The sequence below is a fragment of the Fukomys damarensis genome, unplaced genomic scaffold, assembly GCF_012274545.1.
Source record: "Fukomys damarensis isolate Sample0158 unplaced genomic scaffold, DMR_v1.0_HiC HiC_scaffold_22, whole genome shotgun sequence".
In the NCBI taxonomy this organism is placed as follows: domain Eukaryota; kingdom Metazoa; phylum Chordata; class Mammalia; order Rodentia; family Bathyergidae; genus Fukomys; species Fukomys damarensis.
In genome coordinates, this window is record NW_022900934.1 from 21,445,177 (window position 1) to 21,468,860 (window position 23,684).

The 23,684-nt window shown below is 38.0% G+C and overlaps 1 protein-coding gene across 1 annotated transcript in view; it reads right to left on the reverse strand.

Annotated features, from left to right (window-relative positions):
* Ctnnbl1 (catenin beta like 1) overlaps positions 1-23,684 on the reverse strand; it is a 157,613-nt gene that overhangs the window by 69,934 nt on the left and 63,995 nt on the right. The window contains exons 8-10 of the mRNA XM_010640045.3: positions 18,247-18,319; positions 17,947-18,005; positions 16,219-16,367 (exon numbers count right to left, since the gene is read on the reverse strand). Of these exons, the coding sequence (XP_010638347.1) occupies positions 16,219-16,367; positions 17,947-18,005; positions 18,247-18,319 (281 nt within the window). The remainder of the gene's footprint in view (positions 1-16,218; positions 16,368-17,946; positions 18,006-18,246; positions 18,320-23,684) is intronic.

Below are 23,684 nucleotides of genomic sequence, written 5' to 3' on the forward strand. Positions count from 1 at the left end.
ATATAAGGACAGATGATTTCAGAAGTTTTCGTCCACAGTCACTTAGACACATAGTTTTAGGCCTGTAGAGGGATAGGTCATCACAGCGGGGGTGCATGATAGTGAAGCTGCTCATCTCGTGGAGGCCAGGAAGCAAAGAGAAGGAGAAGAACACACTGGGGTTCCTATATTGCCTTTAAGAGCCTCATCTCTTAAAAGGTTTCAGTAACATGACAGACGGGCCACCAAGCCTTTAGCATATGGACCTTTGGGGAACATTTAAGATCTAAATCATAACAAGAGTACACTTTTCTATAACCTTACATTATTTTCTTTAATACTTTGAGGTCCTCTCCGGACCAGTCCTCTCTGGACCAAGTTAACTGTTTTCTATCTTAGTATAGATGATAAATCAATCAGCTGAGTCAATATACAAAGTTTATTAAGCACTTACTTAGCACTGTGATAGACACCATAAAGCAGACATGTTTCTGCTCCAAAAAATTGTAAATCTATTTGGGGAGACCAAATTAATATGAAATAATCAAGGAAAAGTATTTCAGCATGCAATGTATCCCCATATATTACTCAATCTACAAATATTTACTGGTTACCTCTCCTATAAGAAATCAGAGACCTTATATGCATCTTACATTTAAACTGCAGGAGACAAAAGGAAATTAAAGTGCTTAATAGTATAAGTGTCAAGAAAAAATAGTGCATTATGAATAGTGCTGCTTTTATCCTACTTGATATGGATTAATCAAAACAACCCACAGATATTCACAATGACCTTCAAAATAACTACCAACGGAGTAAAAGAAAAAAGCTACTACTGAGCACATTATTTATGGAACAGGCACTATACTAGCTGCTAGGAATTATCAGGTCTCTGTCTTTAAATAATTTAAGGACAGGTAGGTAAAAATATTTTAAAAGTGTGAGGCAATGGAAATTAAATCCAAGAAGGTGAAAGGTAGATAATTAACTATCTTGGAGAAGCCAGTGAAAGTGTCAAACAACAAGTGACACCTGAACTGAAGAACGAGTAGACACCAGGCAGAGCAGGGAGAGCTGTGACACAGGTGGTGGGGGTAACTACACAACACATGCAAAGGACGGGAAGCCAGTTGGGAACTAAAGGTAGCTGTGAATGGCCAGCAGTCAAAGGTAAATGAGGATGGATGGGCAGGAACACTGTGACATTAGGCCCTAGAGCTGCTGCCAGGGAACTGTGCTCCATCTTACAGATATTGAGAAGGTGTCAGAGGTTTAAGCAAGGGAAGGCCCCAGATGGACATATTTTAGAAGGCTTATGTTGGCAGCAATGAGATGAAGGGGCTGGAGGGACAAAGCCTGATGGAAGAGAGGATGAGAAATGACAAAAGGTTCTGACTGTGGCAGTGGTATGAAAAAGGCATATTTGAAAGAAAAATGAAATCTTAAATATCAGAAGCAGACTAAAGGTTCCAAATTCAGCAGGAAAGAAATTTTTTTTTTTTTTGGTATAAAAATGAAATTCCAACAGGAAACTAGGCAAATAATATATCTGGTTTCACTACAGCTGGAATGCAGCATCCTACTTTACAAGCTTGAACTTGCAAAGGTTATGACGAGGGTGGATAATCCTATGAGCAGAAATTAGGAAACTGAGACACAATATCCTCATTGTTTAAGTCACTCAGGAAAAGCCTCCTGAAATGAATGACGGTCACAGAACAGGGCATATTCAACTGCCATTCAGAATACATTGAAATCATTTCACAAATAAGAGGGTTGACTGAAATACTAAAGGCAAAAGACTCAGGTTTAGCCAAGTCTTTTTTCCCTGCCTAAGCAAATTCAAGAAACAAAAGATTTTAAAAGTAAAACCTTTCTTCAGGTAGGCAGTATAAGACACATTTAAAGGGGGCAGTAATTGCATATTGATCACCATTTAGGCAAGCTGCATGGAGGTGAACTTTGGAATATTCATTGGGTTTAAGTTCAGGCTTTTAGCAATCAATAGCTGTTTGGCCTGACTTTCTTGGGTTGACTTTATGTGAAATATTTATTCTACTGGAGGACAAGTAGTTTATCTTTGTCTTGTCTGGGTTCATCGGATTGTCGATCATGCCAGGATCAATGTGAATGCCAGCCTCCATAAAACTGGGTGCCTGTGGGGGAACGGCTGAGGGTCACTTACTGCTCCCTATCTGCTCACGTGAGCCTTCTGATGTGGGGAAATGTTTCTTGTTCTAGTTTTAATTAGCTTATTCTTCTTTACCACACAAAATACTTCTCTGCAATGAACATGGGTTCTGAGTATGATTTTCTTTGCTCATTTGTACTTTCATCAAATATTTATGAGGTACTTAACATGTGCCAGATATTAAGTCAGGCACGGAGACATGCACACAATGGACAAATGGACAGTGAGAAAAGCTGAGTCCCACGGGGGAGGTACATACAGAGTAGAGTGAAGAAGAGCTGGCTGACTATGTGTGACTTAGGGGGGCCTCAACTGAGCTTCAGTGGATGTCCTCAGACAGGTAGGTAGAGAGAGAGAGAGAGAAAGAGAGAGAGAATTTTAAGCAGAAGGAAACAACAGCACACACAAGGACATGAGGCATCATGGAACATTTAGGGAAGTGGTCCATGGTACTGTAAGAGTATAAAAAGCAAGCAAGTAGCAGGAAAATATGAAGCCAGTTGATTTTTAGTGTTAGGTACATTTATTGCAGTGTTGGACGGTATGGGTGGGAACAGAAGGTGGAAACAACACTAGAGGCAGAAAGAAAGGCAAAATAATAGTAGATGAGGGTTGAAAAGGGCTAAGTTCTTATAGCAGCACGATTCATCATAGCTAAATCTTGGAATCAGCCTATATGCCCATCAACAGATGAATGGACAAAGAAAATGTGGTACACAATGGAGGACTTACTTTGGCTTTAAGAAAGGTAAACTTGAGGCATTCATAGGAAAATGCATATTAAGTGAAGTAAATTAGACATACAAGCTTGTACATCATATGGTTTCCCTCATATGAAAAATTAATAGGAAAGAGGAGAGGGAGAAAAGAAAAAAAAGAGAGCGATTATATTCTAAGTGTTTCTGTTGTGGGTCTCTGGTTTCGCTCTAATATGGTATGGGAGCTCACTTTGCAGGATTTGTTTCTTTGGATATGTTAAAGTCTTTGTTGTTGTTATAAGCATGGTCTATTTTGAAAAAGAAAGAAAAAATAAAGATCCCAGAACAAAAATATGTAAGGATAAAGAATGGGTCAGTGGTTGCCTGGATTTGGTGGGGAGGGACTGGGATATTATGGCCAGTAGGGGGACTGTTTTGATTTGGGAAAGCAAAAGTGACCTGGGTTTGGCTGTGGTTATGGCTGTACACTGTCAAGGTGATAAGGTCTTTTAATACAGAAAAGAGTGAAAGATAAAGTCTTTTTGATCCTGGCCAAAGGAGAATTAAGAACTTTTTTTTATAACTAGGGCTGGAGATATGGCTCCGAGGTACAGTGGTTGCCTAGCATGTGGGGTAGCCCTGGATTCAATCCCCAGCACTGAAAAGAAAAAGCTTGGCAAGAAATTTAGATAATGCCATGTAAGATCTTTTTCCTGTGGTTATAGGGTGCATGATAAAGTTCACTTTCTTTAGAGTTAAGTATGATACTATTTTACAGGATCTAGGATATCTATGAATTAGACAGTAAGATCAATATGACGTATTAGTTAATGTTCTGTCACTATAGTGAAATACCTGAGGCTAGTAACATAGAAGAAGAAAGTTCCCACAGGCCCTAGAAAGGGTATGGCCCTAACAACCTAAGATCTTTCATTAGGTTTCCTCACCATCTTCACATAGCATCAGCCTGAGGATGAAGTAACACACAGTCTCTGTAAGGCACTCATCAAACCATAGCAATAAACACAGCTAACTTCAGGTTACCAACATGATGTCCCTAAAGGTATTGGGACAGGACATACACAATAAGTTTTCACAATCATTTATAATCCAACACATCACTGTGCACAACACACCTCTCACCAGACCTCAGGCTTGGCCATATGACTTTCCAGAACCAATAAAATGTGAGTGTAACATATGCATCCTCAGAGGAAAAGTTGTAAGATTTACTGCACCATGCAATCTTTTCCCTCTGCCATGAGAGGCATGTCCCATTAAGCAGTGCTCCTTCAGCCTAAGTCCTGAATTAAATAAGGCATACAGCAGAGCTTCCAACGGCCAGTGATGGATGTGCCAAGAGTGAAAAATAAACATTTGTCATTCAAAGTCCTTGAGATTTTGGGATTGTTATTGCAACAAACCTGACTGATGACTAATACAGCAAAATTGCTTAGAATAACGAAAACTGAAAGTTAATTAAAGAATATCCCTCAGTAATAAAGAATAAGAACTGTAGCTTAAAATGTATATAAACTGTTGGACTTCTACCCTGGGTTAAAATGGAATAACAGGGATTGGGTTTATATCCCCTTCCTTCAAAACAAGTGGGAAAAAGTGGACAAAAATATATAAAACAATGGTTTTCAGACACCCAACTTAAGACAGCACAGGATAATGAACTCAGAGACAGCAATCTATGCAATGAACCTAACTGTCTACCAAGGGAGCATCTGGCCTCAGAGCAGGGAAGATACTGAGCTGGGAGTCTAGGGAGATGCACAAAGCCAGAGCCCACAGGGAAGAACAGCAGAGCAGAGAGCTGCACAGAGACTAGCAGAGGGCCCTTCCAGTCCTCATGCTGTTAGCACATGCATGTGAGGACACAAACAAGGGTTGCAGAAAGGGACTGCCTAAAGTAGGGGGAAAATATCTCCAGAGCTCACTGAGGGCCAGAAATAGTTCATACTCCCATCAGTTATGAAACAAAAAACTTATTAATTCACAAGGCACCAGGTGGAGCACTAAGTACTGCTCCAAAAACAAGGCAAAATTAGCCATAGCCTATAGCTAGTTTTGTGTTGCCTAATAGTTTAAAAGTAAGCCTCAAAAGTACCAAATTATTTACCAGTATCTTTATATACTAGAACACAGATCAAGAAAAAAATATAACCCAGAAAGAGGAGGAAAATCATCAGTAATAATAACACAGAGGATAAAATTAAAAGATAAGATTAAACCAGTTATTTATACTATATTTGATATGTACCACTGATGAGTTCATAGCTGAATGAGCTATTAGAAGGTGGGGCCTTGTAGGAGGAAGAAGGTCCTGGGGGTTTAGCCTGCAAAGGTCTGTCTTGTACCCAGCCCCTTCTACTCTGGCTTTCTCCCCTTCACATTGCTTCCTGGTTGCCATGAGGTTAGCAGCTTCCCTATGCTGTTTTTCTACCATAATGTTCCAGTTAACCATGGGCTGAAACCACTGAAACCACGAGCCAAAAATACATCTTTTTTCCTTTTAATTGGTATGTCAAGTACAGTGGTACCTTGGTTCACAAATGCAAACAACTTGGTTGGCAAACAAAAGTGTTTCACAAAATTTTGTTTTTGTTTTCAAACTCTACATCAGGTGACAATCAGGTCACCCTCACACAAACATAGTTATCTTTTCCAAAATTGGGGAACAAATTAAGTTTGTGAACCAAGGTACCACTGTATCGGTCATAGTGAGGAAACACTGACCAATACAAGCATGTTGACTAGAATCTTAGTCACATTCTTGGTGCGGAGACAAAATACATGGCACCTACAACTTAAAGGAGACGTTTATTTAAGCTCATCGTTTCAATCCATGATCAGATGACTCCAAGGCAAACACAGGGTGGCAGAGGAGCATGGCAGAGAAAAAGGTGTTCAACTCATGGCAGCTAAGAAGCATATAGAAAGAAGGGGAGCCAGGACTAATTTATACACACCCCTCCAGGTTACACCCTAAGTGACTCAGCTCTAAGCAGAACCCACTCATAATAGCACATTCAGTTACTGAAGTCATTTGTGAATAAATCTACTGATGAATACAGCACCCCCATGATCCAACCATCTTTCACATACATAAGGAAAACTGAGGGGAACATTCTAGATCTAAACCATAACTAGAAAGATGGGCTACATCAGAAAAACTAAACTGAACTAGAGGGGAAGTAGTAACTGGTAAAAAATACAATGGCGATTAATTGCAGATTAACTGAAGACTAACAAGAGCTGTCCAAAATGAAGCACACAATAAAAAAAGACAGACCACAGAGAACCATGTTTAGACAACTAAAAATAGCCTGATATAGCCCAAGATACATATAGTTATATTCATAGGATCTAATTTATAACTATTTATTTATAATTATATGTAATTGTAAAATAGAACCATATAATATACATGTAAAGTCCTAAAAGGTAGATGGGGGAATAAAACTATTTGAAAAATATCATACCCCAGAATTTCAATTTTTGATGAAAATTACAAACTTGTAGACTCAAGAAACCCAAAGAACTTCAAACACAAGAGATAAAGAAGAAAACTACACCAAAGTGCACGATGATTAAACTACTCAAAACTAATAAATAGCCAAGAAAAAAAGAACAAATTTATAAAGGAGCAGATATACAAATGACAGTTGCTAAGGTTAGAATGTAAAACGCCCCCCAAGGCTCATTGTGTTGAAGGTTCGATCCCCAACATAGCAAGAGTCAGGGCATAGAGAAGTGACTGGATGGGGGGAGGTGGGGCGCTAACCTCATCAGTGGGTTAATCCATTGATGAGTTCATAGCTGAATGGGCTACTAGTAAGAGGGTCCTCACTGGAGGAAATGGGTCACCAGGGGCATATCTTTGAAGGGTATATCTTGTCCCAGATCCCTTCTTTTTCTCTGCTACTGGCAACCACAAGGTGAGCAACTCTATTCTACCACACCCTTCCACCATGATGTAATGCCTCCCCACAGGCCCAGAAATAATGGGACCCAATGACCTAGGGTTGATTCCTCTGAGACTATAGCCAAAATAAATCTTTTTCCTTTCAAATTGTTTTGCTCAGGTATTTTGTCACAGCAGTGGAAAGCTGACTAATGCAACGCAGACTTCTCAATGAATACCAAGCAAGCCAGAAGGCAGTGGAGCAATCCAGAGTAATGAAAGAATAAAAACATATCAACCTAGAATCCTACAACTGGTGAGAATATCTTTCAAACAGGAAGGCACATAATTTTTTGGACATACACAAGCCAAAAGCCAACAGAAGTCATCATTAATCGACCACCACCACAAAAACATTAAAGGAAGTCTTTGGGCAGAGAGGAATGAATACAAGATGGAAAATCAGATATGCACAAAGAAACAACACTGACAATGGCAAACATGCAGGCAAATACATATAAAAGACTTTTTATATTTAAAAATCAGTTTAAAGCACAGCCAATCATTTAAATAAAAAGAAATATACAGTAGGATTTAAAACATATGTTGAAGCAAAATATACTACAATACTAGCATAAACACCAGGAGAGAAAAAGATAAATTTACTCCAGTAAGGTTCTATACTATAAATATGTACATACCCCTGGTGTCTCTATCTTCTTTTAATACACCAGTCCTATTGGGTTAGGACCCCACCCTATGGCTTCATTTAACCTTGATTACTTCTTTACAGGCCCTGTCTCCACATACAGTCATCGGGGCGGGTGTTAGGCCTTCATCAATGAATTTGGCAGGGGTGGAAAGGGAAGCAGGAGAGCAACAATGTACCCTGAAACAGGTGATCAAAGATATACTATGCTAACATTAATTAAGAGAAAGTTGGGATGGTTATGTTAATAAGAAACAAGTGGATTTCAGATCAAAGCACATACTAGGGATAAAGAAAGTCATTTCATAATGACAAAAGGGTCAATCAAACAAGAGTATAATCCAAGATGTTTCAGCACCTGAAATAACTTCATAATACATAAAGGAAAAGTTGATAGAACTGACTGATTGAAGAAACAGACATCCAGAATTAAAAGTTAACACCCCTCTCTCAATAATTGATAAATAAAATATGTAAGAATATAGACTTAAACAACATGACCACCAACTAAACGCACTTGACATTTTAAAACATTCCATTTGATAGCAGCAGAACACACATTCTTTTACTTGTATAAGGAGCATTTAGCAACATGACTATATTCTGGGTCAACAACAAGTCTCAAATTTTGGAAGGGTTCAAAGCAGACAAAATACGTTCTCTGATCAAAATGATGTTGAGTAGAAATGAGCAGCAGAAAGATATTTGAAAACTACCAAATACTAAAAATTAAACAATACACTGTAAATGACTCATGATGAAATAAAAATAGAAAGTATTTTGAACTAAATAAAAATTAAAACACAGTATATCAAAATGCATGTTATCCAGCTAAAAGAAGCAAGCAGAGGGAAATCTATAGCAGTAACATATACTAGAAATTCAGAAAGCCCTCAAACAATAGTCTTAATTTCTCATCTTAAGAAATCAAGAATAGCAAATTATATCCCAAATAACAAAAAGAAAAGAAACAGCATCAGAGCAGAAATCACTAAAATAGAAAATGGTAGTGAAGGGGCTGGGGATTTAGCTCAGTGGTTTTGCCGCCCACCTTGCAAGTGCAAGGTCCAGAGTTCTATCCCTGTATCCCCCCAAAAAAAGGTAGTGAAAAATCAATGAAACAAAAACTGGTTGAGAAGCTCACTAAAACTGATAAATCTCCAGAAACATTGGCTAAGTTATATACTGTAAGATCCCACTTATGTAAAGTTCTAGAAAATGCAAACTAAATACAATAGAAAACAGCCAGGCGTGGTGGCGCACACCTGTAATCCCACCACTCAAAAGGCTGAGGCAGGAGGATCACTGTGAGTTCGAGACCAGCCTGGGCTACATAGTGAGTTCCAGGTCAGTCTCAACTACATAGTGAGACCCTATCAAAAAAAAAAGGACAGAAAGCAAATCAATGGTTGCCTATGGACACTGAGATGGGGGAGAGGAGCCATGGATTAACAAGGGGCAAAGGGAAGTATTTGGGTACATTAAATACACTGAATGTCATACTGCTGGTAACGGTATGGTATGTCTGTACATACTGCAAAACCTATCAAATTATGTATCTTACATACATTTAACTACAACAGAACAATGAACAGCTATCAAATCTGAAGAAAGGCTCAAATAGTTCCTATACTACTTCGTGCCAGGCAATCTTGATTCAGTTAATCTGCCTTCTCCACTAACAGTCCTTTCTTATTTATGAAGTGGTAGAATCAGTCTGGAGGGTTGCTAGAAGGATTACTTTGTGCCTCTGAATCATTTTTCTGGTTCCTTGAGAACAGGTGCAAACTACTATTATTCATCTAAGAGAGAACGATAAGATTCAGCTTGGGGAAAGGATATGTTTGTTGTTGGACAAACAACAAGCAAGATCTGTGTGTGCAGCTTGGAATACAAACTGTATACAGGCCAATGAGGAAGCACAGAATCTGACTTGTAAAAGATTTCCGCCTTTATTTTACTTTTGTACTTAAATTCTGGAAGATTTAAGATTTAAGATTTAGAAGATTTATATGTAAGAGTTAGAAGAAAAGACTAACTCTTAAAAAACTATAAAGGACCATAAGAATAAAAATTAAATATAGTTTGGACCTTCAGATTTTCATTAGGAACAAAACCAATGAAGAACAAGATATGAAACAAAGACATAGAATCCTAAGTTCCTTAGGACAAGCCATCTACCTATCTGCCTGTCTTGAGCTCACAGTCCAGGACTGAGACTTACTCTGCACATGGTATAACAATATCCTTTTGTTTTCTTGTCAGAGCCACTTTTCTTTCAATTAAGGAAAACCTTACTGAAAACTGAAAAAAAAAGTGGTTCCGAGAAAGATTGTGTGTGTGTGTGTGTGTGTGTGTGTGTGTGTGTGTTTCTCTCTCTCTCTCTCTCTCTCTCTCTCTCCTTCCCTCTCTCTCTCTCTCTCTCTCTCACAGGCAATAACCAAGATGGGTTCACTGTATTTCTGCTACACAACCCAAGACTGCATTTGTATACATCTTTGGGATCTCAGTGGTCTCTTCTCTTTCTAACTAGAATAGGGTTTTTCAACAGAAGTAATAAGCTTCATGTCAACATTTTCAAGGAAAACTGACGATGTAATTCTCCTGTCTCTCACTGGCTTTGTTGTTTCTTAAAGGGCCCTGAACTATTCTGATACAACAAAGTAACTGTTAAAAGGTGCTTTGTGGTGGTAAAAAAGTAAATAATTTGGAATACATTCTAAAATTAAACCTGATATATCAGAATCTTCTGTTTGTAGCAACCACGTTAGCTAAGAGAAAGGAAGAAAATGGGAATGGCAAAATAGTCTCCATCCACGGGCCATGAGGGTCCTGTTATAGCTTCATCCTCATTTCCTGTCAAATTCTAAAATGGCTCCTTGGACCCTCTGAACCTGATCACCTTGTTAAATTGCACAACAAATTGTGCTTGGCCTGAATTTCATTTTCCTTTCAACCATCCCTGACTGTAAAATAGTACCTGGCTCATGTTTATATCTTAATCCTTTGCTCTTCACCAAAGACTTTCTAAACTTCCTCTCTGTCCCCTCACTTTTTACTATCCAATCAGAAGATTGAGGCTGAACTGCCTGACAACCCCCCACTCCTGGCTTACTTCTTACCTTATAAAATGCTAAGGGACCAAATGAGAAACCCTTCTCCTCTGCCCCCTCTCTCTTTTGTGTGGTGATCCCTATACTCTATGATGGTCACCTGATGCGTTTTTATGAGTTTCACTTTTAAATATCACTTCAACCATCCTTCTTCTTTCCTACAAGATATCTTCATTTGTTCTTTAGCTGAGAGAGAAAAACAAAAGAAAAAAAATGGCTTTTTTCCTTATTGATTCTGTCAAGCACTGTGAAATCCATATACTCAGAACACAGGAATGAGAAAAGTCACCTGATGACTCAACTCACTCCTGAGTGGCAGGGTGAGCGAAAAGAAAGACTTGGGAGGTCAGGGGAGACAAGTGCTAGTCCTCAGTTCCAGAAACAAAAGCTGAGAGACACAACTTTGCATGGAGGTGTTCACTGAATCTTGAAGTAGAAAGGTTCTAAGAAACAAACACCCAAACCATTACCCTGCAGTAGCTAGAAGAAGAGAAATGAGAGATTCCAGTACCCCAAAGGGGACAAAACTGAGTGTGGATACTTGTTCTAACTTCTCTTCTGAAGCCCAGCTCAGGCACAGGAAAAACAAGTAGTGATCCCTAAAATAGAGCTGCCTCCTATCCAGACCTCCCCTGAATCTTGAAGATTAGGATCACAACCACCTATAGCCTGTTTTGTGCTCTTCATGCACTAAAAAATATCACAGGGAAAAAGAGGATTAAATATCTTCAGGCAAGTTCTCAGCTACATGGCTTTTAATAAGTCGCTCACTTTTTCTGGGTCTGTGTATGAGATTTGCCAGAAATTCTATGAGTCAGTGATTCTAAACAGCAAAACCATTTCTCAGATTTTGCTCAATTATTTAGAAAAGATGTACTGAGAGCCAAATGTGTATCTGTTGCTAGGTACTGGAGATAGACCTGGTCTCTATTTTCAAAAGTCTTATGGTACAGGAGCAGATGTACTGTAAGACATACAGAGTATAAGTGCCCTATAGAGGCTTAAGCAAAGGATGCTAGAATTCAACCAAAAAACTTAAGGCTGAAGACAGGGTTGAAGGAAGTGACACAGAGGCAGAAGCCTGTTTAGAGCTGTTTAAGACTGATGTCTGGGGAGAGTCACCAAGACAAAATAAAGAAATGTGGTAGCAGTCTAATCTGGCTGAGACAGTAGGATGTAAATGCACAGAAAGAGAAGGATGAGAAGAGATTGTAACAGGAGGATGAGGCAGAGGTCAGTCCTCAGAGGAGACTTTGTACCATTTCAAAACTTCATAGGCAAAAAGGATGGGGATTTAGCTCAGTGGTTCTGCCGCCTGCCTCAAAATTTCATAGGCAAAGGAATAAAGTCATATTTTTAAAAGTACAGATAAACATTAATAGAATAAGCAGGAAGACTCTCCAGAGAAGAAAATAAAATAACGAAAGAGCAAAAAAAAAAGGTAAAACAAAATAAAACCATTAAGGAAACCTTAAGAATAAAAGACAGGAGAAAGGATCAGTATAATAGCATTATGAAAAAAAAAACAAAAAAAACAACCATTAAGTTCATCTAAAGACAAACTCAAACACTGGGCTAAAAAATAAAATGTTATACATTTCTAACCAGTCACATGTAACACAAAACCTAAGTAATGAACGATAAAACAATGGGAAGAGATAAAATAAATATATAATTATAAAAGAATTAGACAAGTTCACTACATGTAGCAGAGATTAACACTGAAAAAATATACGGTCCAAGACTAAGATAAAATTACCATTCACTTGCTGAGCAAACAGATGGAATATAACATGCGCAAGTGTCAAGAGAAAATGGGAAAAAAATCGACAATTATGGCAAGAGATTGAACAAAGCAGAAAAGAAAAAAAGACTAAAACAGAGCTGAATGTATTTACAAAATTGATTTCAGAAATAATTATAGCATTTTATATTCCTGAAACAAATTTTATTCAAATGTCCATGAACTATTTGTAAAAATTTCTCATGTTCAAAGCCAAAGAGCTTTTAGCTCATTATGGTAAAATACTGGAAACAATACAAATGTTCCTCAACAAGTAACAAACAAGCTGATATACTAGAATGCAGAGATAATGGAATACCACTAAGTATGAAAGGAAACATTCAACAGAACCAAAATGAATAAATTTCTAGGTCTCCCGAGTGAAATAAGCTAGAGAAAAAAAAAATACTATATGGCTCTACTTATATAAATTCTAGGTTGACAGTGGTTGCTTGGAGGGAAAGGAAAGGGGTGGGAACTGACAGCAAAAGGGATCAAGGGGAACTTTTGGGATAGTAAAAATGAGCTATGTGTATATCCAATATGGTAGCCACTGGTCAAGGGTACTTATTAAGCATCTGAAATATGGCCACTACACATGAGGAACTAAGTTTTAAATTAAATTTAAATTTAAGATTAACTTTAAAATTTAATACTTGATTCAGTTACTGGAAAACAAGTATGTTTGGAGAAACTAGGGTATGAGGATCAACTTTTTTTCAACTGCAAATTTTATGTAATCTAAGCATAAATCAAGTACTCTGATGAAAATTTAACATCTAAACTCAAATGTAATTGTAAGACACACATTAAATTTCAAAGATTTAGCATAAAAAAGAATATAAAATGACTAATAATCTTTAATATTGGTTATATACTAAAATGATAAATTAACATATTGGGTTATATTAACAAATTATTAAAATTAATTTGCTTCTTTAAACCATTTTAACATGACTATTACAAAAATGTAAATTACATATCTTGTTTCCATCACATTTCTACTGGACAGCACTGCTCTGTCTTCATTGTGGCATGGAAATAAAGGTGTAAACATTTTAAAATTATACCTGTAAACTTTAAATGGGTGTATTTTATTCTATATAAATTATTTAAATTGTTATAGGAACTTACATAGGTGTGTGCACACGTGCATGTAAGAAACTGTGCAGGTGTATATTAATGATTGTTTGTGAACTTCCCTTATTAAGAATCCTAAGTAAAAAAATTCATTAGGTATACACATACAAAATTAACCTGTTCCTCTTAATACTAGTTACCACATTCAACTATATTACAATTACTTAACATCCACCCCACCGACTAGCCTTTGAGATTCCTAAAGGATTCCTTCTTGTTCACCTCTGTACAAGCCTACCATTTAACAAAGTTGACACAGTACCCTACCAATATTTTAATAGATGCAAAACTGTGCCACTTTACTTAGTCTGATTTCCTCAGCATCCTTGCAGTTTTACCATTATTATTCTAACTTTCAGATGAAAAAAATGAGGGTCAGAGGGTGACAAAGGTTAAAATAATTCACCAAATATCCAGAGCTAATTAGTAAAGATCTTCTACATTTTCCTCCAAAAGCCCATTCTTCCATTCTATATCATAGTGCCATCTCTCCAAGTGATGAATCACAAAATAAAATTTAATCTTTGGGGGCAATGGAACCATAGACATTTTCCTGACCATCAGTGCTTCTAAGTTTTGAATGGGTTCTCTTTAAACAGAGCAACTTGGCAGCTTTTACTAGACCAGGAAGGGTAAATATAGTAGGAAAAAAAAGTTCCTTCCAATTAAATTTTCCATTTGGGAGTCTGAAGAAGAAAAACAATGCAGAACAAAGAGCACAGGAGAGAAACAAAAGGAAATGCTGAATCTGCTAATATAGCTAACTAATTAAGGCAAAAGAAGGAATCCAACAGCAACTTCAGCATCCAAAAATGAAAAGTGAGGAGATCCTAGAGAAGTACAGTTTCTAAGTCTTTTGGAATTCTTCTTTAATTAGCCTCCCAGAATCTCAGCATTCCCACTTGAATAATCCATATTTCTGGTTATTTATTCAGCTCCCCACTGCTACACATTACCAAGCCATATGCTGGAGAATACATCACTTAATATTTGCACTCAACCATCTAAAGTCATTGGCAGTTCAGACCTTTAGGAAGCTTAGGGAAAAGTCCCTCAGAGTATTGTTTTAAGGTTAGAAGACCCAAAAGGCCAAATACATCTTCTTTATATGCTATTTGTTTAAGAGAAGGTGGTCATTTCAACAAATGGACAGGCAATTAGAAAGGTAAAGGAAAGAAACAAACAAAAGATTCAAGAAAGTAAACCTGGCAGGAAGCAGCCAAATAGTAAAGGCTTCTCAGTAATTTGCCATAGCACTCTCTGCACTTTAAAAAACAATTTGTTTTTAAAGGCAATTTCTCAATGGAAAATTTTCAGTCAACCCAAGGTCTGTTAAACATTAGACAGAAGAGATTTCCCAGCTTTCCACAAACCTTTTTAAAGAGAAGAAATTTTAGAAGTACATATTTTGATAATCCTCAAATCCAAAAATATTTATTGTTGAATCTGTTATGATTAGTGAAACACTGGAAATAATCTCAATATCAACAACAGAACAATACTAAGTAAGCTATGTCCCTTAGAGTCTATTATGTAGTTATAGAAAACTCTCACGAAGATTACGTCACAATATGGGAAACAGCATGTTAAGCTTAAAAAGAAACAATATAGAAAATTAGATGTTTGGCTGATCTAAAAAGTTGTTACAAATAAGAAAATAATGATAGAAAAAAGAATAGGAGAAAACATATACACAAAGACAGGCTGTCTCTGAGTGACAGATTGAGTGACACCTGTTATTTTAGCTTCTGGAAGCAGAAATTCAGTCTTTCTTTACTTCTCTGTAAGCCTGAGACTTAACATAGTTCCTTATCAGTGTTTCAATAGCAAGTCTGCATGGTTATAGTCCAAATTATAGTCAAAGAAATGTCTTATTTCAACCAAGTTTTCATCATACATTAATAGAAGTTTCAAAATGGCAGACTCTAGTGATTCCATAAAGAATAATTCCATAATGATTAGTGTTCCAGCCATGCAAACATGCCCCAGTGTCTTTCAAATTTAAAAACTGTCCCTTGACCCTATACGAAACCCTAGTTACCACTCCCCTTCTGTTCTCCTTCCCTGCCAGGTTTCTCAAAAAGATCAATACCAGTTTTCTTCCTCTTTTGTTTCCAACTTTGGGATTCTGTGAAATAAGTGAAAAACTATCATGATGCCCATTTTTTTAAAAAAAGGAATTAGTAATATAACTAGTAAGATATACAAGAAACGTACTTTACATGAAAGCTCAACAAGTATCCTGAACACTATTAAGCACAAAGCATACACCCAATGCATTACTGAATATATAAATGAAAGTATGAATATTTTGCTGTCAATAACAAAATGGTAGACAAACATGGTATAATAGGTTTATGTGGGATATACAGAAAACATGGCCAAATAATGATTAAGTTTAGAAGTTAATATCTAGATTTCCCCCAAAACCAAAACACTAAGGGAAGAAAAAGATATTATCCTTCAATGCAATCATATTACAAATTGGGAGAAGCAGACCAAAATGCAATATGCTTTTATTTATCCACTTTAACTTTAGCAAAGACCAAATGTACATACCAAAATACACATCCACACCTAAAGACTGTTCTGTATGTATGGGAAACTCAAGGGGAACAAAATGACTACAGCTAAATCCAACAGCGAGGTGTTGGGCAAAAAGAAATGAAGAGCTAGGAACTCAGAAACCTACCTGAGCATGAGATTCATCAGCTGAAGGCCCTCGCCCTTAAGGAAGCGCTCACGATTGGAACTGAGCATCAGGCAAGAACAGAGTGAATCAAACAGATTCTCCATCATCTCCTGTTCCTCAGCTGTGCTAGGATTATGTCTTTTAAACACCTGTCAAGCAAAGCAGCAGAAAGCAGTCATAAAAGAACGTCTTTTTATCAACCACCACTAAACAATTTCCAAAGCTTGCCTGTCATAATAACCCTACAACTGAGAAAATACAAGTTTACAAAATTCTCAGTAGTTTCCATTTTAGGGAAACTGAGCTTTCAGATTCACAGCTATTAAATAAATGGATACCAATTCGTGCAAAAACATTCAGCTGATCACTGAGTCCATGAATGACTGACAGTTCTAAGGAGGCAGATTTTTAAAAACAGACATAAACCTCTTATGTAAAATATAACAGATATAGACAACTCCATAAAGAATATGCATAGTTAAATGAATAAAGTGATCTAAAACCACTACTCAGGTCAAGAAACAACCCTATCCACCACCCGTAACCCTAGCACTTGCTTGATCTAACCAGATCAATTTTTTGCTCCTAAAAATAACCACAACCTAGTGGGGTAAATCTTGGCCTAAATAGGAAAAGTTTCCTAAAAACAGGACTACTGAATTGCCTTACACAGTAGAAGGGGTTCAAAGTCATGGGAAGGGCTTAAAGTAGAAGTTTGGTCTCGTTAAGTTTATTAGTACATTTAAAGCAAGCAATACAGTTATATTTATCATTGGGATCTTATACCTTTACATGATGTATCTTGGTTCTTATTTATTCTCCATACCCCTGCCCTGCCAGAAGTTTGGTCTTTGCTGGAGTTGTGTTGCATGTTAGGAAGAAAGCCTTTTAACAAGCATATACATATTCACACAGTCTACTCTGAGAAAATCAATAATCTCAACAAGAGAAGGACTAAGCACCTGCCCAGAACTAGAAACAGATTCACATTTCAAAGCTCTATTTTTGGGGTGAAGGCCAAGCCACTCAGGCTGCTGGCACCAAGACGGAAGCTGTATGCAAACTGACAACTCAGGCACTCCCAACACTCTTAAGATTTTATCCAAACGATCTATTTTCAGTCCTGTTTTTAGAATAACACAGATGAGATTTGCTAGAAGAAATCTAACAGTATTTTCAGAATGCCAGCAGAATAACATTTCAATTGAATTTATATCTCTTTCAGTGAGCAAATGGCAGTTTTCCATTTCTCATTCCAGCCTCCAATGCCATGTCCTTCCCTATCATATTCTGTGACCTTTATGCCACTGCACCAGAACTTATTCTCTTCAAGGGTCTCTGGATCCTAAATGAACAGACTCTACTTCAGGGCCAGATCAAAAGGAAAGTAGGTGAGTAATCTTGGGAGGGGGCCAAATGGACAGTAGTTTGCTATTCTTGGCCCAAGAACACACACGTGAGCAGGTAGCATCTCTCTTTTAGATTGACAATCTCACATCAGAAGATGAGGAAAGGCCAGACCAGGTTCAGAATGGTATGTGGTCAGACAGAGCCAATGACTAGGAAAAGGAGGCAAACCATGCCCCTCCAGCATAACCTCCAAGCGGCCCACATGCTCCACGTGTCTGCATCACATGGTTTATCCCTTCCCACAATTTCCAGCTCCACCTCCCATTTAAAGCAGGCCGTGTATCTTCATGGCAGACAAGCAGCACAAGAATTACTCACGGATAACTGCTGAAGAAGCACATCGATTCCATCCAGCTCCCCAAGCAATTCCCTGTTTTCTAAAAGGGGAAAAAAATAGAGGGAGAGAAAAAAAAAATGAAGCTAACTGTCAGATTTTACAGCCGTCTAACACTGATACATCAGCAAACAAAATCAATACAGCTTGACAGAGTACAAAAGCTGCACAGAGAGCGAGAGGGGAAGCAAGAGGATGCCAAAGGCAAGAGAGCTTGCCGTCATGATCTGAAACAAGCCTGGTTCCTATCCTAACAGAATATCAATCCTGAGAGGGAGCCTCACCATCATTGTCCTGGAGCAGGATGGCCAGTACTTCACTGCAATACAGTTTGTTGGCATCAAAAGGCATCTTTGCCTGTGGGGGAATAGGAGGAATGAGAAAACCGTTAAGAGGTCCTGCTCCCTTGGCTAGGACATGTTTTCCACAAGTCAGAGAGAAGTGGAAATCAGGGAAAAGCGAAGTAAAAGGTAAAAAAAGTCTGCCTCTGCTCTCAAGGGATCAGTTCCAAGTACAACAGAGTGAAGGCAGATGGACACACTGGCTCTTCCCCTCCCAATACCCAGGGAGGGAAGAACACCTCCTCCAGGAAGCCTTCCCTGACTCATTTTGACTCATCCAGAGATTTTATGTTTCTAAGATAAACAACAGAAAGTTTTGAAAGTCTGAACATTAAAACTCGTGAAGCTTCCTTCACAAGTTAGAACCACAAAATAAGTCTGTACATTAGCTGAAACATAGAGAAGTAGAAAACAAAGCAATTTCTTGCTTAGATAGACTCAATGTATTTACAACCAAGTAGTTCCTTTTGCATTTTTTTAATGCTTAAAATTTAATTTGAAATTATAAACCTATCTGCTTGTGTGCCATAATCTGCCTACTATTTAAAAAGGAAACCACATTAAATATGCAAAAATGTGTTAATATTTTAACACCCAAATTACTACCCACAATTCTTACCCTGCTGCGTGCTCTACTTGGAGATTCAGAGGGGACACATGTACTGCACAGGCTACCTTTCATGGCTGCCCACAATGTTGCTTCAGTAGTAGTGAGACTTAAATATCTCACCAGTAGCAACGCGAGCCTCTAGATGTGTTTGTATTTAGAGTACCCATGATCCTTAAGAGGCAGGCACACAGACAACAACTGTTAATCTGCAGCAGCCTTTGCTATGTATCCAGGTTTTTAAAATGACAAATAATTTCTGTACTTGCAAAGGACAGAGGAAGTGTTTATCTTGCAGCTAACACTTCTATCACCTCTGTGCCATTCACAGTTCTGTTTGGACATTGATTTTGTACTTAAGAAGAGCAGAGCCTAACAAGCAACATCCAGTGCCACTGCAATTTTCTGTGCACGGCTTCTTCAGCAAACCGAAGTGTACCCCACAGGGCTTTTGACCTGGTCTGACCTATCTTAGCTTAAAAGGTCTGTAAGTGCAAGGTCTTACATATGCTGACTGTACAGTACGCTCCCTGGGCAAGCCTGAGACCTTCTTCCAAGAAATATTATAACAGCTGAGACTTAAATGCAATCTGTGGTACGCTTCACTTTAAGGAAAATAGTTTCAGAAAAATCAAAATACAAAGGCAAAAAGCCAAAGGGTGAGCATCTCTATCAGAATCAAGGATTGGCTGATATAACTACTTCTTCAAAGTACTTTAAGTCCCCAATACTGCTATGATATTTTAAGTTATTTTATCGACACCACCTTATATGCAGCTTTTCAAGAGCCAAATTTTTTCCTTTGAAAAAAAGACATATTTAACTGAAAGAAGCCTGAAGAAATTAGGACTCTAGAACAATAGCTTTTCTGTGGTTCCTTTCTTGTCCTGTATGTGATTTTATAACCCATCTCCAAGTCAGGGGGTAGATTTCCTTTTCCTTTCAATAAATTACTTACTGTATACCTGCTACGTGCCACAGAATTAAGCACAACAACAAACAGAGGTGACTTAGATCCAAACCTTGTCTACTGTTATAGCATTTGCAAGTATTATACTGAATTCAAATTAAATTTATTTAGTAGTAGAGTCCAATTCAAAAGAATAAACATTAAAAAGGACATGGACCTGGGACACACCTTAGTTTGACTCATGAGCAAATGTCATAAAGTCTACAGCTCCCAAAGTCTGTGCTGAGGTAACCAAGGTGCAATGATAAATTTACTATAGGATATTTTTTTTTAATTTTCAAGGAAAATGTGCCCCTCAACATCTATTAAGCACTATACTAACTGCTCACTCAAGGTACTTTTCTTCTGATGGCACCATATTTTTGTGGAACTAAGCTGAGGAATAGCTGCGATTTTTTAAAAAATGTGTGAAAATTGATGTAGATTAGGAGTGAAAACAGTGGTGTTCTGTCTGATGCCAAGGTTTGGGAAGCTGTACAGTTCCCAAAAGGCACACACATTTAAGAATGAAATAAAAATATTTTTTCTTTCTTTTTTGTTTTTTCAAATGCTACTCAATTGTTAGGACATATATACATGTTAAATTATTTGGACCTAACTACTCAATAAATATGACTATTAGATACTTTTTGACATGAGGGTGCTGTAAAAACAAAACTATTCAGGGCTGGGGATTTAGCTCAGCGGTTCGGTGGCCTGCCTTACAAGCGCAAGTACCCAAGTTCAATCCCCGGTACCAAAAAACAAAAAAATCAGAATTTTGTCATTTTTATCTTAAAATTTAAGCCCTAAGGTGTAAAGGAGATATCTAATCAGAAAACCAAATGATCTGGCCCTACAACTCCCAACACCGAGGCCCACAATGCCTCAGAACCCAAGTGCTGGGAAGTAGCTTGGCAAGAAGAAGCAGCTCTGAAGAAACCCAGGTCCAACCTCTCCTCCTCCTTCCACAGGGTTTAGAAGAAGCATTTGCCTTCTCTGGGATTCTTTCTTCACCTATGAACTGAGGATAACTGCGTGCTCTTGGCATCGTTGGTAGGTTGTAAGGGTCAGAAATATGCATGTAAGAATCTAGGAAAATATTTTGCTGTAATTGGCAGTTAATACACAAAACTTGTTATAAGATGGGGAAAACTTAGTGCTGATAATGACAACCAAGTATTTTAATCTGAGGGAAAAGAAATAAAAGAAACCAGGTCAGGTGGGAATAAAGAAAACTAATCTTTTCACATCTAGTCAAGGACAAAATTTACCAAGGAAATTTTATTTTGTTTAAATCTTAGCCAGAGATTACAAAATACAAAACTGCCAAATTATGAAGCCATTTCATCAAAATCAGATGAAAGGAGAATTACTCTAGCAAGCACAGTCTTTTGGCTTCACAAAGTTAACTAGTGGGCCTTTGGAGTTTGTAGTGCTCTTTTCTATCTAGGAGCCTGGGGATCCTAAATCTCTCAGCTGTCACAGTAATTACAGAGTCAAACTTAGGTTTGTTCTCAGCATGTATTACCCTTGAATAAAATTAAACTTCACCTTTTTAGGAGCTGCTGATTTTCTGAAAAGTACGAAGTAATTACGCTACCACCCGCAGCCAGAAAGCTGTAGGTTATATCTGCAGCTCACCTCTGGTTCCTGGAACACATGGAACAAGCTGAGACATACCCATAGCCCTGTACAATTGTAAGAGCAGCCTGGGCCCTGCAAAATCTCAGCCTCTGGTCATCAGGTGCTAAGGACTTCTGCGTCAATCAGTTGTACATATAGTAAAACTTAGTCAATTCTCAATTCATTAATGCATGTTCTGAATGCCTTAACTGCTTCTGAAGCACCAATTTAACTGGAGAACAAATGAGTATTTAAAAAAGAAAAATAAAACTTTTGACTTTTTCAATAGTATGTAATATCCTAATAAATTTGTATTCTCCCTTTTAAAAATGATGTGATGTAGTCTCTTTCACCAGTTAGTTATCTGCTTACAATCTAACTCATTTAGTGCAATCATCTGCAATGGGTTTTATCCTCATTACAACAAATTAGTGAGGTTTCACCTGGTGGATGAAAAAAAATCCATGACTATCTCTGTATGCTACTAAGCTACTAGTACAAAACGGAGAAATCCGAGACTAAAATGTTTCCTACCAACATGTCATTCACTTAAGAATTACTCAAAAGATTACTGAACAAGGGATGATCAGCCAAATAACTATGTTTTATCCAGTAATCTAGACCTAAGCATTCTTAGTTTCCAGATTTTAATTCATGTCAAAAACACCAAGAGAGCTCATTAAAACACACATTGCTGGGCTCTGCCCCCAGTTTTGAAGATGAGGGGGGATGTAATCTGCATTTCTAACAGCTTGACAGGCAGGCCTGAGGCTCCTGGCTGGGAATTACCTTTTTTTGGTACCGGGGATCAAACTTGGGTCCTTCCTCTTGCAAAGCAGGCGGTGGAACCACTGAGCTAAATCCCCAGCCCTTGGGAACTACCTTTTGAGAACTGAAGGAGATGCAAATACTATCCAGATCTTCTCATGGAATTCAGTATTTAGCTAAAGCAAATGAACACACAGAATATGAAAGTCTTAAGTGATGAAATTATCTCCACAGATGCTCCACAAGAGTGCCACACAGTTATGGGCACACATTGAAACCAAGATTCACGCACAAGAAAACCATTACTAGTAGTAAAAAATGAAGGAGCTGATTTTTCAGAAAAGAAAAGGCAGTATAGAGGGTACAGGGCTGTATAGGGGGTAAAAAAGTGTGATAGGTTATATGAAGAAAATTCTGGAGGCAGAGGTTGTAATCTCAGCTCCATCTCTAGTGGTATGGGTTTGGGCAAGGCACTTAATATCTGAGTCTCAACTTTTAGTTTTTTTTTTTCCAGTATCAGGGATCAAGCTCAGGACCTTGAACTTGTGAAGTGGGTGCAGTTCCACTGAGCTAAATTCCCAGCCCATAAACTTTTAGTTTTTAATTCACAATAGAACTTCTAAATTTCCTTATTTCTAAAAAAGATGAAGGATGCATGAAGTAGGGATGTAAGCTGTCCCAGGAAGGTTGTTTATAATTTAGAAACAGAGAAGGAAGAAAGGAATCATGCCTAGTGGAGGTAGGAGCATGCAGTGAAGCCAGACAAAGGTCAAAGCATTTTGATCTTTGCAGAGCAGGGAATAAGAGAGCCATTTTAAATGGGCAACATCGGCTTATGTTATTTTGAAAAGGTTGGAATAAGCCAGGTTATGTGGCCTTAAAAGTAGACAGAGAATGTGGGCTCCAAGGCAGAGGCATTAGCATGACCAGAAATAGCTTCTGGAATAGTGCAGTGCACTAAATTTTGCCAAGCAAATATGTCCATACCCACTGATGGTATTAGCTGGGCTGAGTATACTGGCAATTGAAAATGGGTTCTGCACAATAAGAATGGGGAACAAGAAAGAGGGCTCACATCTCTAGAGACCAGTGGCTCATACTGAGTATGGACCATTAGAATCACATGGGGAAGTTTCTAAAATACACCAGTGGTTGCCAGGTGTAGTTGTGCACACCTGTAATCCTAGAATATGGGAGGCTGAAGCAGGAGGACTGCTTAAATTTAAGGCCAGTCTAGGGTACACAGCAAGTTCAAGGCCAGCCTGACTACAGAGTGAGACCCTGTCTCAAGAAACAAAACAAAACAAATAACAATAAAAGGCCTCAATGGCAGAGAATGAGACAGTAGGTCTGGATATATAGTCTGGGACTCTGCAGTATTTAATGCTGCACTTAACCTTAACACAAACCCCCAGCTAAAACCTACGGGTG